This window comes from Psittacula echo (assembly GCF_963264785.1).
Source record: "Psittacula echo genome assembly, chromosome: 14".
Taxonomy (NCBI): domain Eukaryota; kingdom Metazoa; phylum Chordata; class Aves; order Psittaciformes; family Psittacidae; genus Psittacula; species Psittacula echo.
Genome location: NC_137750.1, coordinates 11,627,908 through 11,643,195, shown reverse-complemented (window position 1 = coordinate 11,643,195; position 15,288 = coordinate 11,627,908). Strand labels below are relative to the sequence as shown.

Below are 15,288 nucleotides of genomic sequence, written 5' to 3'. Positions count from 1 at the left end.
ACGCGTGGGATGCGCCTCAAGTGACCAAACGGCTCCTGGATCCGTGCGCGCAGCTCCCGAGCCCACCTCAGTGCTCCAGCCACCTGGGGCATGTTCTTGTGCACAGGGGGGGATCCTGGGAAGGGCACATTGAAACAGCATTTGATTGAACATGGTACTTGTAACCTCCAAGATACACCACCAGAAGCCCATCTGCACAAAACTGCTCTCATTTCCCAGCTTCCTTCCTTCAATCCAACATCTGATACACTGCTGGGGGAGGTCTGTGACCAGGGCAAGTATCCACGAATCTCTCCGTTCCCTCTGTTAACCTGACTGGTTGCAGCAGTGCTGCCTCTCCCAGACTTGCCTGGTTCCAGTACAGCCTCCCTGAGGTGAGTGGCCTGGGTGCTGTTCAAAAGGACACACTCTTGTCCTCATAATCACTGCAGTCTGACCCATGTCCTCCTGCACCAACCTTCCTGGGCCAGGATAAACCTGGAAAGGTTGATTAAAGCTCTGTTAAAGTCCCCCTTGCATTTACAGCATGACAGGGGAAACACAAGAACTTCATGCTGGGGAGCACACAAGCAAGGCCCATGGGGTGTCTGAGACAAGGCACAAGTGTGGAGAGAAACTCCCTGTTAGAGCCTTGCTGGGGTGAAGCTCATTCCCAGTCACATCTCATGGACACACACTTCAACCATGGTATTTTCTCCCCAGCAGATCATTTGCTTTAATACTAAGAACAGCTTTCCCAGGCACTTCCATTCCCACCAGGAGCTACAGAGGCTCAAACCATTTATAACAGGGCAAGTCTTGCTTTCCTTAGAAGAAAACAAATTGTTCCCCCCCACCAAAATGAATCTAAACCCCATTCCCTGTAGAACCTGTTGTACTCAGCACCAGCCACTCACCAAGCTCCAGCTCTGCCTGGATGTGCCTGGTGTAGATGAGCCTGGCATGGGCCACAGCACTATGGAACATGCTGATGAGGACAGAGTACTTGTCAGCAGCATCTGCCGCGATCACTGGTCGCTCCAAGAGGCTCCCAAACATGTCCAGCAACTGCAGAGGGGAAGAAGCAGGAAAAGAAAGGGGGAGAAATTCACAACTCAGACTTCAGCAGAGACCCACTGGGATCTCCTTCCCCAGCCCGCATGCTTCATCCTTCTCACAAGCCCAAATGCCTGCACCAGTGGGCACTGTGGAAAAGGGAAATTCCTTTGCCCTGCTTTTCCAGTAGTCCCTTCCCTTTGTTACAGAGATCATGGGATCACAGAAGCAACCACACTGGAAAAGCCCTTTAAGCTCATCCAGTCCAACCTTTCACCAGCACTGCCAAGGCCACCCATAACCCATGGCACTGAGGCCTCGTCTCCACAGGGTGTGAACCCTTGCAGGGACGGTGCCTGCAGCCCTGCCCTGGGCAGCCTGTTCCAATGCCTGAGCACCCTCTGGGGCAGGAATTGTTCCTCAGCTCCATCTAAACCTGCCCTGGTGCAGCTTGAGGCCGGTTCCTCTTGTCCCATCCCTTGTTCCTTGGGAGCAGAGCCCAGCCCCTCCTGGCTCCATCCTCCTCTCAGGCAGTTGTAGGGAGCGATCAGGTCCCCCCTGAGCCTTCTCTTCTCCAGACTGAACCCCCCAGGTCCCTCAGCCCTTCCCCATCACACTGGGCTCCAGGCCCTGCACCAGCTCCGCTGCCCTTCTCTGGCCCCGCTCCAGCACCTCAGTGGCTCTCTTGCAGTGACTTTGGAACCATATTCCAACCGGCATTCTTCAAATGCTTCAAAAATCTGCTGTTTTTAACAAACCCTTCCAAAGGGAATTGCTCTCACTTCCCACAGGCTTTTCTACAGACACTTGTGTTGAAATTACTCATAAAACCCCATTTCCTTTTCCTGCAAGACGAACACAGCAGCCTGGCTCCTGGAAAACCCCTGTTTCCAAACCTAAAATCCATCCAAGTATTATCAATACGAACAAATTGATAGCAACAACCATCCCCTGGGGTATAACAGCAGTTCCCACCAGGAAATCCTATAAAAAGCAGAAGTTCCCCCACCACGCAGAGACACAAGGCAAACATCTGAGAGCCTGATGTGCATAACGTGACTGCTGCTCCTCCACTCAGCAGAGGCCTGTTCTCATTGTGACACCCTCCATTTCCGTGGGCCTGTAGCTACAGCAGTGCCTGGGATCCCAGCTCGGTGGGATCCTCACCCATGCAAACCACAGGTGCCCGATTTCCCCTCTCCAGAAGACAAGGCCCATGACCAACACACCTTAAAGGCATGCTCCAAGTCTGAGGCATCATCAAAAGCCTGGATGAAAACAGTGCCCAACCAGTGGTCGATGTCTTCTACTTTCTGCTGGAATTCCAAGGCATTTTGCACAAATTCCTGTGGGAAGACAAAACAGCAGCCGTGAGGCTGCGAGAAAGCACTTGGAAAGTACCTGCAACCTCCTGATCCAGAGGTCTTTCCTCTTCCTATTCATCAGGAATTAAACCACTTGACCTGAAGGCTACATCACCATCCAGCCAACCCACAGATGAACCTGCTGGGTCCAAATCCAGTTACTTCCAAGGCAAAACAAGCCTGTGGTTTTCGCCTTGAGTTGGCTGTAAATGGGACAATAAAGGCAGCTCAGAACACTGGCACCGGTTGCCCAGAGAGGTTGTGGAGTCTCTACCCTTGGACATATTCCACCTTGGAGATGGTTAACCTGCCTGCTCACAGCCTTGCTCTGGCTGAGCCTGCTTGGAGCAGGGAAGGTGGATGAGGTGATTTGCAGAGGTACTTTCTAACCTCACCAGGTCTGTGTTTCTGTAACTTCCATCCTCTTCTGGCACCGCTTCTCCAGCTCCAGTTGTAATAAATCCTTTCAAATTCAAATGTAAAATCCAGCTTTGTTTTCCTACAGGTAAAAGAGCCCAAATCGAAGCCTCAACTTGACAAGGTGGAGACTTCAGTCCTCCTGTCCTGGCTTGGACAAAGCCACCAAAAATTAGGCCTCTAAATGTGTCTCTTTTCTGTGTCATAAGACAACAGCTTCTGCCACTACCACTGCTGAGCTCCAGCAGAGCCATGTGCCCTGGTTTAGCTATAAAAGAGGCTCTAGAAAGTATCAGGGGGTGCAAAACACAAGCACTGAAAGAACAAACACGGCTCAGTCACACAAAGGCCATGGGGCCAGTGAACCCGAGCCAGCTCCCGCAGTGCCAACGTCACCATTCCTCCTGTGCCCTCCCTCCTGAGGCAGGGGGGGACACGGAGCAGCAGGATCCCCCAGGCAGCACTGGGGACAAGCCACCACTGCAGAGATGGGCTGGGAACTACAGGAAGCAAAGCACAAGGCAGCCATCCCCGCAGCAAAGTCCCAACACCTGAAAGCAAGGCACCGCAGCCCCGTGTCCCACTGCCAGCCCTGACACCTTCCACCCCAGCACAGCAGGGAGCAAGGCAGGAGCCTGCAGGAGCCAGGGCTTTGCCCCAGGATCACCTTCCACTTGGATGTGTGTCACAGCAGTGAGACTGGAGCTCCTCACCATGGAGCTTCCCTATGGCCACCCCAGTTTGAGCCCTGGGACAGGCCTGACCATGTCCTGCTCCTCAGGCACAGTGAGCTGAGCCCCAAGCAGATGGGACAAGCAGCAGAAGAAATCAGAGCTCCTGTGAGATCAGCCACAACCACGGGACCCAGATGGGACCACTTCAGAAACCTCATCCTCACCCTTGGTTCATAGCTCACACTCAGGCCATGCTGCTAAATGCCAAGGCCAAGAGCAGGAGTTTATGAACAGGCAGTAAGGAGGCCCAAAGCACAGTTGCTTTGTCCTGCTTGCATGACACATGCTGCTGTGAGCACCTGTGATCCAGATAGCCACTGAGCCATGACCCAGAAGGCTGGCAAGATTCCTTTCATTGAAGCACTACTGATAATACAACATGGAGCCCTCCAAATCCAAGAGCACCAGATGCCACATGTTCACTAGACAACAGCAAACACATCCCCAGAGGTTACCTGAGCTGGCCCTCATCACAGAAGCTGGACACCAAGAGCAGGAAAGCAAAGAAACAGGGATGCTGGTACAGCTCAACCACACCAGCAAGCACCACATAGAGGGAAAGCTTGTGTAAAGGGCAGAGAAATCCCTGTTTCCCAGCTGCACTGGTGTCAGGTCCTGAGTTGGGAAGAGGTCAGCAGGACTGCACATGAGCCAGGGCTTCACGGCAGAGGAAGCTGCTGCTTAGGGAACACACACGTTGCTGGAGTTACCACAAGCTGGTCCCACCTACCGTGTTGGTCAGGTCAAGGCAGTCATAGGAGTGCTCTGCCAACACCTTGTATGCCTCCTGGAAGCTCTCATACATGTCCAGCACCTGCTGGCCCAGGGCCTTCCCTTTAACCCCACTGAACTCCATCTTTTCCAGCTTCATCAGGTCCAAGGCAGTTGCCAGAAGATCCTTCAAGGCCAATGGAGGGACACAAGTTAATATATTGACAAAAGAAGATGGTAAGAGTGGTCACACAAAGCTGTGCATGCTGCCATTCCAAGGATGTCCCCAGGCTGAGTGGCACAACCAGGACAGGGGGAAGCTAGATGCTGCGGGTCCTGGTCACCAGAGGCTGCTCAGGACATGGCCCTCCCTGGGGTGGCCTGGTGCTACCATTAGAAATGCCACAACAACTGTAAACTGCTTTAAGGATGTTTAAAGGACAGGTCCAAAGCAGACCCTGGTCTGTCATCCACAGACCTCACAACCCCAATGTTAGAGGTATTGACCAAGAGACTTCTGATGTTTACAGGTACAGCTGTCAAAGCTCCTGCCCAAACCTCCCTGTGTCCAAGTGGGTGTCACTGACCCTGCTCAGCTGGTTGTCTCTGCAATGGGCAGGGACACCTTCCACTCCAGACACAGCACAGGGCTGCCCCAACACACTCAGACCTGCTCTCTGCTGAACAACATCACCCCCAGCCCGAGGGGCCCTTGGCCACGCTGGGAGCTGAGGGATGAGGGGATTCGTGACTCCAGATGTCTCAGATGAGCATCTCAGACCAGTGACAAACAGGGGCACCCCTCAACCACAGCATCCCAGCTGGACAGGCCATTAGGATCTTTGCAAGGTGTCACTGAAATCTGGTATCAAAGTGATGAGCTGGTGAAGAACGTTTCCCTGCTCCTCCCCAGGCCCATGTGGCCATGCTCACGGGAAGCAGGTGGGCTCTGCAGCTCTGGGGTGTCTCTGATGGCAACAGAAGGACTGGGAGATTGGAGAGCTTTATTTACAGCTGTGAAATGCACAGCCTCCAGTAACCCCCATTCCCCTGCCCAAAAGGAGCAAGGAGTCCAGCAGGACTCTTTGGGAACACCACCACACTGACCAACCTGAGCAGAAGGACACAACTGCACATCTTACACATGCGAGCAAGCAGGACATAGTAAAACAAGGTCCCAGCCTTGCTGTAACAGGAGACCTAACAGCAAAGAAGTGCCCCATGCCCTCATATCAGGTGAAGCTACAGGAAAGGAAGATGCTAGCAAGTGAGTTCATGGCTACAGACCTCTCCTGAAGGCTTGCAATAGTTTTCAAGACCAAAGTCTCACCTCCACCATCTCCAGTCTCTCCAGGAAGCTGTCCAGCCTTGCAAACACCATCACAGCAGGGAATTCCCACTCCCTCACTTCCTGGCCTGGTTCATAATATGTGTGCAGCCTTTCCCTTCTCTCCTCAAACGCTTCTTTGAATGCATTCAGGATGCTGAGCACCAGCTGCACCTTGCCCAGGCTCTCTTCCATCTCTCCTTTCAGAAGATCTTCTGGACACAGGTACACCATGGCCTAGAAAAGCAATATTTGAGAGGTCACTTCTGCTGCCACAGAGAACAAGGACTTCTTGCACTGAAGATGTTTGATCCCACCTCTCACATTAAGAATCCCTTTGGCAGGGAAGGATGGGGGAAAGGGGGAGAGAAGAGACTTGCATGAAGGAATCCCCTTGGCAAACACAGGCAGCATGGCCACGCACCCGCTGGATGAGGAGGTTGCAGATTTCCTGGAGCAGCACTACTATCCGTGCGGGCATGTTGTAGTGCTTGGAGGTGACCCAGATCAAACACACCACATGGAGCAGAGGGACCAGGAAAGGCTTCACCTCACTGAACTCAACCTTCTCGATGTCCTCCAAGTGGCGCTTGAGGGGCATCAGGTGCAGGTGAATGTCCTGAGCTTCGGCCAAAGCTGTGGTAAGAGATGGGAGAAGTGGTGAGATGCACCAAGCTGCGGTGGGCTATAAGCTGGATGGAAGGTGCCTGGGAAAACAAGGAGTCATGGAGCACACTCACCTACCTGTGTGCTGGAGGGTGCTCACCCATGAACACTGCTCACCTACAGCACTCACCACAACAGATGTACACTGCTATGAAGTCAAGCAACAGGGAGCTGGGACAGGGCTCTGTGCACAACCTGAGTGCACAACTGCTAAATGCTGTGCACAGCAACCTGTGTGGTGCAGTCACAACATGGGAGGGAAAGGATGGGAACCAGAGGGATCTGGACACACTTGAGAGGTGGGACGGTGCGAACCTCATGAAGTTCAACCCAGCCAAGTGCAAGGTCCTGCCCCTGGGTTGGGGCAGTCCCAGGCACAGGCAGGCTGGGCAGAGAAGTGACTCAGAGCAGCATGAGCAGAAGGACCTGGGGGTGCTGGGTGAGAAGGAGCCCTCCATGACCCAGCTTCAGTGTGTGCTTGAGCCCATAATCCCTCTGTGTACTGGGTTGCACCCCAGAGCGTAAGCAGCAGCTCAGGGAGGGGATCCTGCCCCTCTCCAATGCTCTGGGGAGACCCCACTTGCAGCACTGTGTGCAGTGCTGGGGTCCTCAACATAAGGACATGGAGCTGTTGGAGCAAGTCCAGAGGAGGCCATGAGGATGAGCAGGGGCTGGAGCAGCTCCTGTATGGAGCCAGGCTGAGAACACTGGGGCTGCTCAGCCTGGAGAAGAGAAGCTGCTGGAGACCTCAGAGCAGCTTCCAGTGTCTGAAGGGGGCCTACGAGGATGCTGGGGAAGGACCTGCATCAGAGACTGTAGCGACAGAACATGGGGTGAGGGGTTTAAATTTAAAGAGGGGAGAATTAGGTTGCAAATAAGGAATAAACTCTTCCCTGTGAGGGTGCTGAGGCACTGGCACAGGGTGCCCAGAGAAGCTATGGCTGCCCCATGCCTGGCACTGTTCAAGGCCAGGTTGGACACAGGGGCTTGGAGCAAGCTGCTCTAGTGGAAGGTGTCCCTGCCCGTGGCAGGGGTTGGAGCTGGATGAGCTTTGAGGTCCCTTCCAACCCAAACCAGTCTGGGATTCTGTGATTCTACGACAGCAAGGTAACTAATGTCTGAGTGGTTGGAAGCTTTCCCTTAGCTTTGTACAGCTCTGTGGTTTTACCCTGAAAGATGATCCCAGAGTAGAAGCATTAACAAAACCAAGTGATCATTGTGCAGTTAAACCTGTGGATCAACAAGAAGTGACAGAAGTGCCCAAATACACATAAAAACTACCCCAAAACCCAAGGAAGAAGAAACTCCCAGTCCCAACATCACTCCCCCAGCATAGAAGACAGACAACAGCCACCCCAGCACATCAGCACGGAGGGCCCAACACCAGGGACAGGGGGAGTGTTGCTGTAACTGGGTTAAACCCACATATTTGGTGTATTTCAATTAGATCCTTAAAGCGTTCATTACAGAACCATAGGATTAGTGTGATGAGGAACTCTTGGCTCCTTACAGAAGGGGGTTTTCTTGAGCCTGTATAAACTGCACAGTGTAGAGTGTGACACAGATCCCTACTACATTAAATGTTTCTATGGGAAGGGGCGAAGAACAGAGTAACCTATCAGTATGCACTTAGCTAGCAAAGCCTGGGTGATTTTCCTTATAAGTCTTTAGTTCCCTGAACTGGGAAATGCAATCTTGTTGTTTTCCTGCTCCCAGCTCTCTTGTGCCAGACTGGAAAAATATGGGAGAAGGCAGATTTGCTGCTGCACATCACCATCTACAGGTCACCTGCCCCACAGCATCCTTGCAACGATCTCCCTGTCAAGAAGGCCAGGAAAGCTGGGCAGGCCAGAGCTTGCATTCAGGAGGACATTACTGGGTGGGGATGCAGGCAGACACATGGGCCATGCTCACACCATGCTGCAGCCCCTTCACAGGTACCAGGCCTCCTACCACACTGCAAAAGTTGGGGTAAATCCTGCTGCATTCCTGTGAATCACAGAACCCCAGACTGGTTTGTGTTGAAGGGACCTTAAAACTCATCCAGCTCCAACCCCTGCCACAGGCAGGGACACCTTCCACTAGAGCAGCTTGCTCCAAGCCCCTGTGTCCAACCTGGCCTTGAACACTGCCAGGGATGGGGCAGCCACAGCTTCTCTGGGCACCCTGGGCCAGCGCCTCAGCACCCTCACAGGGAAGAGCTTCTGCCTAAGAGCTCATCTCAGTCTCCCCTCGGGCAGGTTAAAGCCATTCCCCTTGGCCTGTCCCTACAGGCCCTTGTCCCAAGCCCCTCTCCAGGTTTCCTGTAGCCCCTTTAGGCACTGGAGCTGCTCTAAGGTCTGCCCTTAATGAGCCTTCTCTTCTCCAGGCTGAACCAGCCCAGCTCTCTCAGCCTGAATGCTTTATTACAGCAGAGAGAATTCCTAGATCCACTCACTCGGACCTTTGGGAAGGATCTGGCTCAACAGACCAGGGATCAGGCTTGTCCCAGCCTGTAAACAAAAGCAACAGATGAAGCACAAGCAGCCCAGCTGCATTCCATGAACCAGACAGGGCCAGACACAAGGCTGCAGTCACCACGGTCACAGCAAACTGAATGACCAGTGCCACTACTGGGCTTGAGACCAGTACCACCAGGCTATGGACAAAGGCCAGAAGCCAGCACTATGGTGAAGTTGCCCCAGCACCTTACCTGTCTCAACATCCATGAGCATAGTGTTGAAGGTTGGGATGTAGCTGCTCCCGACTCTCTTCAGCACCTCTATCATGTTGCTGACCTTCTTGGTTCTCAGCTGGTTGTAAATGCATTCCAGGTTCTCACACCTGCAACAACCAAGACAGCTGTCCCCTCACACCACTCATTTCCCTTGGCCCTGATTCAGGATTTCCTTCAGCTGCACATGGGCTGAGTGAAAGGAAACGGGAGGAAGACACAGACAAAGCCCACAGGACAAACAGATAGTGCAGGGGTTCAGCATGACCGCGGCTCTGCACTGCCAGAACACTTCTGAAGGAAGCCATGAGGAGCTTCTGCAGACATCAGTAACAGCTCTCCCGCAGGAAGGGCTTTAAGTGATGGACTGACACACCTCAAGAGTTTGCAAAGGGCAGAAGGAAATGACACTCCCCGGCTCTTGAGCCTCTAAACCCCCTCTGGCACAGAGAGATGAAGAGCAGCCACTGAGGTGCACTGCTTCCAGAAGGCACTACAGAACACTACACACTACAGAACACTGCACCACATCATCACTTCCTCCTGTGGCTGGTTCCCAGTGAACAGTGACAGAACTCCCTCAAGCTGTAGCCCCTGTGCTGGGGGCAAGTTAAAACACAGCCCAGGGCCCAGTGACCTCCCTGACACTCTGCAGACCTTGCTCTTCTCAAGTCATAGAAGCAGCAGCTCTGTCTGTCTCCAGCACTCTCCCTCCACCCAAAGCCAGAGCCAGTGACCACCACGCCGTGGGCAGGCCCCGCAGGGTACCTGTTCTCCCAGAACTCCAGTTCCACCTTTGGGTTGGGGTTGGTGCCTTGCAGGAGAGGCTCTGAAGACTCTTTCTTCAGTGCTTCCTGGATCTGGTAGCTCCAGTCTATGATGGATGACTCGGTGGCATAGACAAGAGATTTATCTATCAGCTCCAGGCTGCAGAAAACAGACCACGAGGTTAACTTTGCTTTCCTCTTGTTGATGGGCAACGCTCGACTGGATCTACTTCAAATGACCCCGTGGATGGCTGGAGTTTACACATTACAGTCTAGCTTCACCTTTCAACACCCCAGAACAATCAAAACCCAAAAGCCTGTTGCCACCTGTCTGCACAGCCAATCACTGTGGCATCAGATCCATTCGGGTTCAGGGTCTGACCTGCAGAGCCAAACCTCCAGCAGCATTATCTCTCCCTGCACTGTTCTGTCTGAATGCATTCCACCTCCCCACAGCCATTAACTCAGTTCAGAGAGAAACTGCACAGAGTGAGCTGCAGCCCACATCTGGGCCGCATGCTTCCCCACTTGGGGACCTCAGGAGATGACATGATGTGCAAATACATCTGCTCTATGGACCTTCCAGACTTAGTTATTGTGGATTGGGCCAGGCTCACAGCACTGCCACAGCCAAAATCCTTGCACCCCCAGCCTCTGGCACCAGCTTGGCTTCTTGGGAGGACCAGGGTGGAAGTTCCTGCAGCTGCAATGAGACGGATCAGCTCGCAAAGGATGAGGATAGTGCCTGGTACACAGGTGGCTCAGCCTCCCATGGCTGCCCAGTGATCTGGACAAGAGGATCCAGTGCACCTCAAGCTGGGCAGGAGTGCTGATCTGCTTGAGGGTAGGAAGGCTCTGCAGAGGGATCTGGACAGGCTGCAGTGATGGCTGTGGCCAATTGTATGTGGTTCAATGAACCTCAGTGATATGGGTTAGTGGTGGCCTTGGCAGTGCTGGGGAACAGCTGGACTTGATGGTCTTTGAAAGTTTCCATGGTTCCATTCCATGGTTATAACTAGTAAGAAAACACCTGGGGTGGCTTTCATGGGAACTGGCCCTCAGAACCAGGAGAGCTTCCAGGGAGGTCCACCTATGACTGGAGAGAACCCAAATTATCCAAGTCTTTCATTTACTTATTGAAGAGGAACACCAGGAAAAGCAGTGGCTGCCTGGAAGCCACCCTGCTTCTCCAGGAGGACAGATGCAACAGCTCCTAAATCTCTCTATGGGACCAGGAGCAGTTTAGGAGCTTGCTTGCAGGAAGTTGTAGGTGGCTTTTCCCATACCTCTGCATAATAAATCCACGTTTAAAAGGAGGCAGAATAGTCCTGCCCAAGCAGGCAGCATGGACCTCTACCAGGCCTATGAAACAGGGTAAAACCTCTCCTGGGTTTGGGTTTTATCCTCCTTGATCCGAGCAGTTCATTGCTTCTGGGGAGAGGCTCCCCAGAGGACCCAGCACATGCATCAGTGAGGTTGTACTCACCATTTCTCATTTTCCAGATCAATGTCCTCGATTCCCTCTGAACCAGCTGGAAGAGGCAGCAAGGTCTTGCCCTTTACTTGGCCAACAACCTTGAAAACAGTGCTTTTCAGGTTGTGGACATGACGTATAAGGTCTTGGGACACCACTCGTGGCCAGCCCTGATGGTTCTTCTGGTTTGTCAGGATGGGCACGATCACCTGCAGCAGGAGTCATGAAAGAGGATGAGAAACAAATGCTGCAGAAGACAGGCAGGACACCTCGCTCTGAGGTCCTTGCCTGGACACTCATTGCTGCCTCAAGCATTTCCCTGCTACATGAAACAAGGGCAGATGACGAACAGACTTCATCAAACCCCTCTACAGGCCCACTCTGTGCACGTGAACATCCCTTCCCCTGAATCCAAGCAGCTGAGAAAGGTGGAAAGCCGCAAAGTGAGCAGCCCCATCCCCAAGCTCCCTCAGCCCTGCATCTGGAGACAGCACCATGGGTTCACCTCCCCTTGCCTTCACAGAACATCCTGGTGCTTGCTCCACCTTTCGGAGCACAGGCTCTCCCAGGGTGGCTCCACGCTGGCACCAGCCTGCGGCAACAGCCTGACAAAGCCTGGTTGTCCCTGGTGACAAATGACATCCCTTTTGTGTTGGGAAAGGGGATAGAATAGCTACAAATGGACACTGAAAAGGAATAAATACAAACGTGAAAAGGCATCAAGCACCCAGGTCTGCCCTGGTCCTGCCCCATCTCTGTAATGCAGACCTGGCACCAGCAACCATCATGCCCAGGGAGCTGTGGGGAAGGCGAGCACAACCCCAAGGAACAAGCCATGCAGACACTGCCCAGCTCCCCTCCAGCGCCTGGAGCTACACTATCAGCAAGATTTGTCTCTATTACTTATACCTGGAGACAACTGAAGTGAAGCCTGGAGAAGAGAAGGCTCCTTAAGAGGAGACCTGAGAGCAGCTCCAGTGCCTAAAGGGGCTGCAGGAAACTTGGAGAGGGGCTTGGGACAAGGGCCTGTAGGGACAGGCCAAGGGGAATGGCTTTAACCTGCCCGAGGGGAGACTGAGATGAGCTCTTAGGCAGAAGCTCTTCCCTGTGAGGGTGCTGAGGCGCTGGCCCAGGGTGCCCAGAGAAGCTGTGGCTGCCCCATCCCTGGCAGTGTTCAAGGCCAGGTTGGACACAGGGGCTTGGAGCAAGCTGCTCCAGTGGAAGGGGTCCCTGCCTGTGGCAGGGGTTGGAGCTTTAAGGTCCCTTCCAATATAAACCAGCGTGATTCTGTGAAACCATGGACTGAGAATGCCAGGGATGTTGTAACCAGTCAATGAGAGCTGCTCAGTTTCTTCGTGATTGTTAAACCCATTGCTGGGCTCCACAGAGCAGAGTTGCACTCCTCCTGCCAAGCAGACAAGGTCGCTTCCTCACTGCATGAACACACAGTTATGGTGTGTCTGTTCCTGACATCCTAAAACACCCGCAGTGAGATGGACACAAACTATTTCTTTCACTGACAGATTCTCCTAAGGCTGCCCTAAACCCCTCTGTTTAAGGACCAGAGACCCTTCCACCCCAGCACAGCCCCATCACTGTGTCCCACAAGCGACATCTGACAGTAGGACCAAGCCCAGGCAGAACCTGCTTCACAGCAACCCTGCATGGGGAGGGGAGGAAAGCCTGGGAATGACCATCAGGATGCACCATCCCACCTGCTGAAGGCAGCCAGGAAACAGGATCTACCGGGATCTGCCGGAGTGTTCCCAGCCTGTGCCACCATGTACACACCAACCCCAAATGCAAAACCCAGTGTCTGGGCAGAGTCGCCAAGACCATGGGGCTCAAGGCCCTCAAAACCAGAGCTCCCCATGTACATAAATTGCTATCCCACCAATCGGGGATAACCACTCTGCAAGGCTGCCCTTGGAATCCAGCCTATCCATCACCATCTTAATCCATCAAGAGCATCTCCAGTCAAGCAGCTGGAGCCATTTCCCATTGCAGCCTCACTGCTGAGACTTCTCCAGGTGAGGGGCCATCAGGAATAGCTGGAGACAGCGCTGGTTCTGGCTGCCAGCACAGGAAGGAGCAAGGATCTTGAAGATCCCTCTGGGCAAACATCAGCCTCCCCGGCTGTGTGAACTGAGTTCAGTTGGGCTGAATTCCTTTAACTGAGTTCTTGTCACGGGGTGGCTTTGCCCAGCTTGGAGCTGAAGTTTCTGGAGCCATGGGCCGTGTGCCCGTGCTTAGCTCTTGGAAGGTAAAGGAGTTGCATGGATACCAAGGGGCAGAAACCAGAGAGATGTGAAGGAGTTTACAGCCCACCTGTAAAAACAACCCAAGAATGGACAAGGAGAGCCCAGAGCAGAATCCAGCACTGGACCAGGAGATGTGATGATCTGTGCACAGACCAGAGCTGCTCCTATTCCTGCACCACTTCATTGTTACACTGAGGCTACAGGAGGCTCCTTCTGAACACCAGGAAAGGCTTTTCCACACGAGGGTAACCGAGCCCTGACATGAGGCTGCTGGGGGTACTTGTGGCATCTCATCTGCATCCTTAGAGAGACTCAGAAACCACATGGGCACGGTCCTGGGCACTCGGGTCTGAGGGGCTCTGCTTTAACAAGGCTTGGACCAGGGGACATCGAGGTGTCCCCTGCAGCACTTTTCACCCTGTGATTTGTGTTCCACAAGGACACCAGCATTAGACAAGCCCAGAGCTGATATGGGTCAGGACTGAGGAGGTTTAACTGAAAGCTAAAGACCAACATGAGGCAGGAGGTGCTGTGAACCATGGAATCAACTCGGCTGGAAAAGCCCTTCAAGCTCATCCAGTCCAACCGTTCCCCAGCAGTGCCAAGGCCACCACTGCCCCATGGCACTGAGGCCTCGTCTCCATGGGGTGTGAACCCTTGCAGGGACGGTGCCTGCAGCCCTGCCCTGGGCAGCCTGTTCCAATGCCTGAGCACCCTCTGGGGCAGGAATTGGTCCTCAGCTCCATCTAAACCTGCCCTGGTGCAGCTTGAGGCCGGTTCCTCTTGTCCCATCCCTTGTTCCTTGGGAGCAGAGCCCAGCCCCTCCTGGCTCCATCCTCCTCTCAGGCACTTGTAGGGAGCCATCAGGTCCCCCCTGAGCCTTCTCTTCTCCACACTGAACCCCCCAGGTCCCTCAGCCGTTCCCATCACACTGTGCTCCAGGCCCTGCACCAGCTCCATTCCCTTCTCTGGCCCCGCTCCAGCCCCTCAATGTCTCTTGCAGCGGGGTCAGAGCGGCTCCAGCCGCAGCAGGAGGAGCCCCGGGAGCCGGTTCCCAGCGCTGGAGGCTGCCCGGGCCTTACCTCCTCCACGAGGGCGGCGAAGTGCCGCAGGGGCTCTGCGGGCAGGTCCCCGCACAGCAGCGCCCCGGGACCGGGCGGGCGCAGGAAGAAAAGCGCCTTGTGGCGGGCGGAGGGCGGCGGGGGGGAGCTCAGCTCCAGCTGCCCCCCGGGCCCGCGCCAGGCCAGCAGCGCCGGGCCCGCCGCCCCGCTCAGGAACGACCGCAGCGCCGGGCCCGCAGACCCCAGCCCCGGGCCCGGGCCCAGCGCCAGCGCCACGCACCGCTCCAGCCGCGACAGCGCGGGGTCGGGGGCCGCGTCCGGGGCCGGCTCCGGGGTCGCGGTCCTCTCCTCCGCCGCCTCCATCCCGCCGGGACCCGCCGTGTTTGCGGGCGGAGCCGCTGTTGCCCGGGGCACACCAAGGCGGGGCCCAGCTCCGGCCCCGCCCGCTCGGGCGCTTCGTTCGCCCCGTCTCGGCGGGACGGGCGCCCCCGGAGCCAGCCCGCGGGGAGCGCAGGGGCACAGCCGGGCCCTTCCCACCACCCAGAGCAGCGCCGGGACCGCACCGGGCACCGCCGCTGCAGCCGCGGCTCCTCGGCAGCGCCATGGGAAAGCGAGAGGCGGCTCTGCGGCCATGAGCACGGGGGAGACTGAGATGAGCTCTTAGGCAGAAGCTCTTCCCTGTGAGGGTGCTGAGGCGCTGGCACAGGGTGCCCAGAGAAGCTGTGGCTGCCCCATCCCTGGCAGTGTTCAAGGCCAGG

At 54.9% G+C, this 15,288-nt stretch overlaps 1 protein-coding gene across 1 annotated transcript in view; it reads right to left on the bottom strand.

Moving 5' to 3' along the window:
* Positions 1 to 4,351, bottom strand: part of DNAH9 (dynein axonemal heavy chain 9) — a gene marked incomplete at both ends in the record, with an annotated part of 158,001 nt that extends 153,650 nt beyond the window's left edge. The window contains 6 exon segments of the mRNA XM_080629257.1: positions 1 to 115; positions 897 to 1,047; positions 2,265 to 2,381; positions 3,183 to 3,234; positions 4,281 to 4,288; positions 4,292 to 4,351. Coding sequence (XP_080485383.1) covers positions 1 to 115; positions 897 to 1,047; positions 2,265 to 2,381; positions 3,183 to 3,234; positions 4,281 to 4,288; positions 4,292 to 4,351 — 503 coding nt within the window.
* Between the last annotated feature and the right edge of the window lie 10,937 nt (positions 4,352 to 15,288).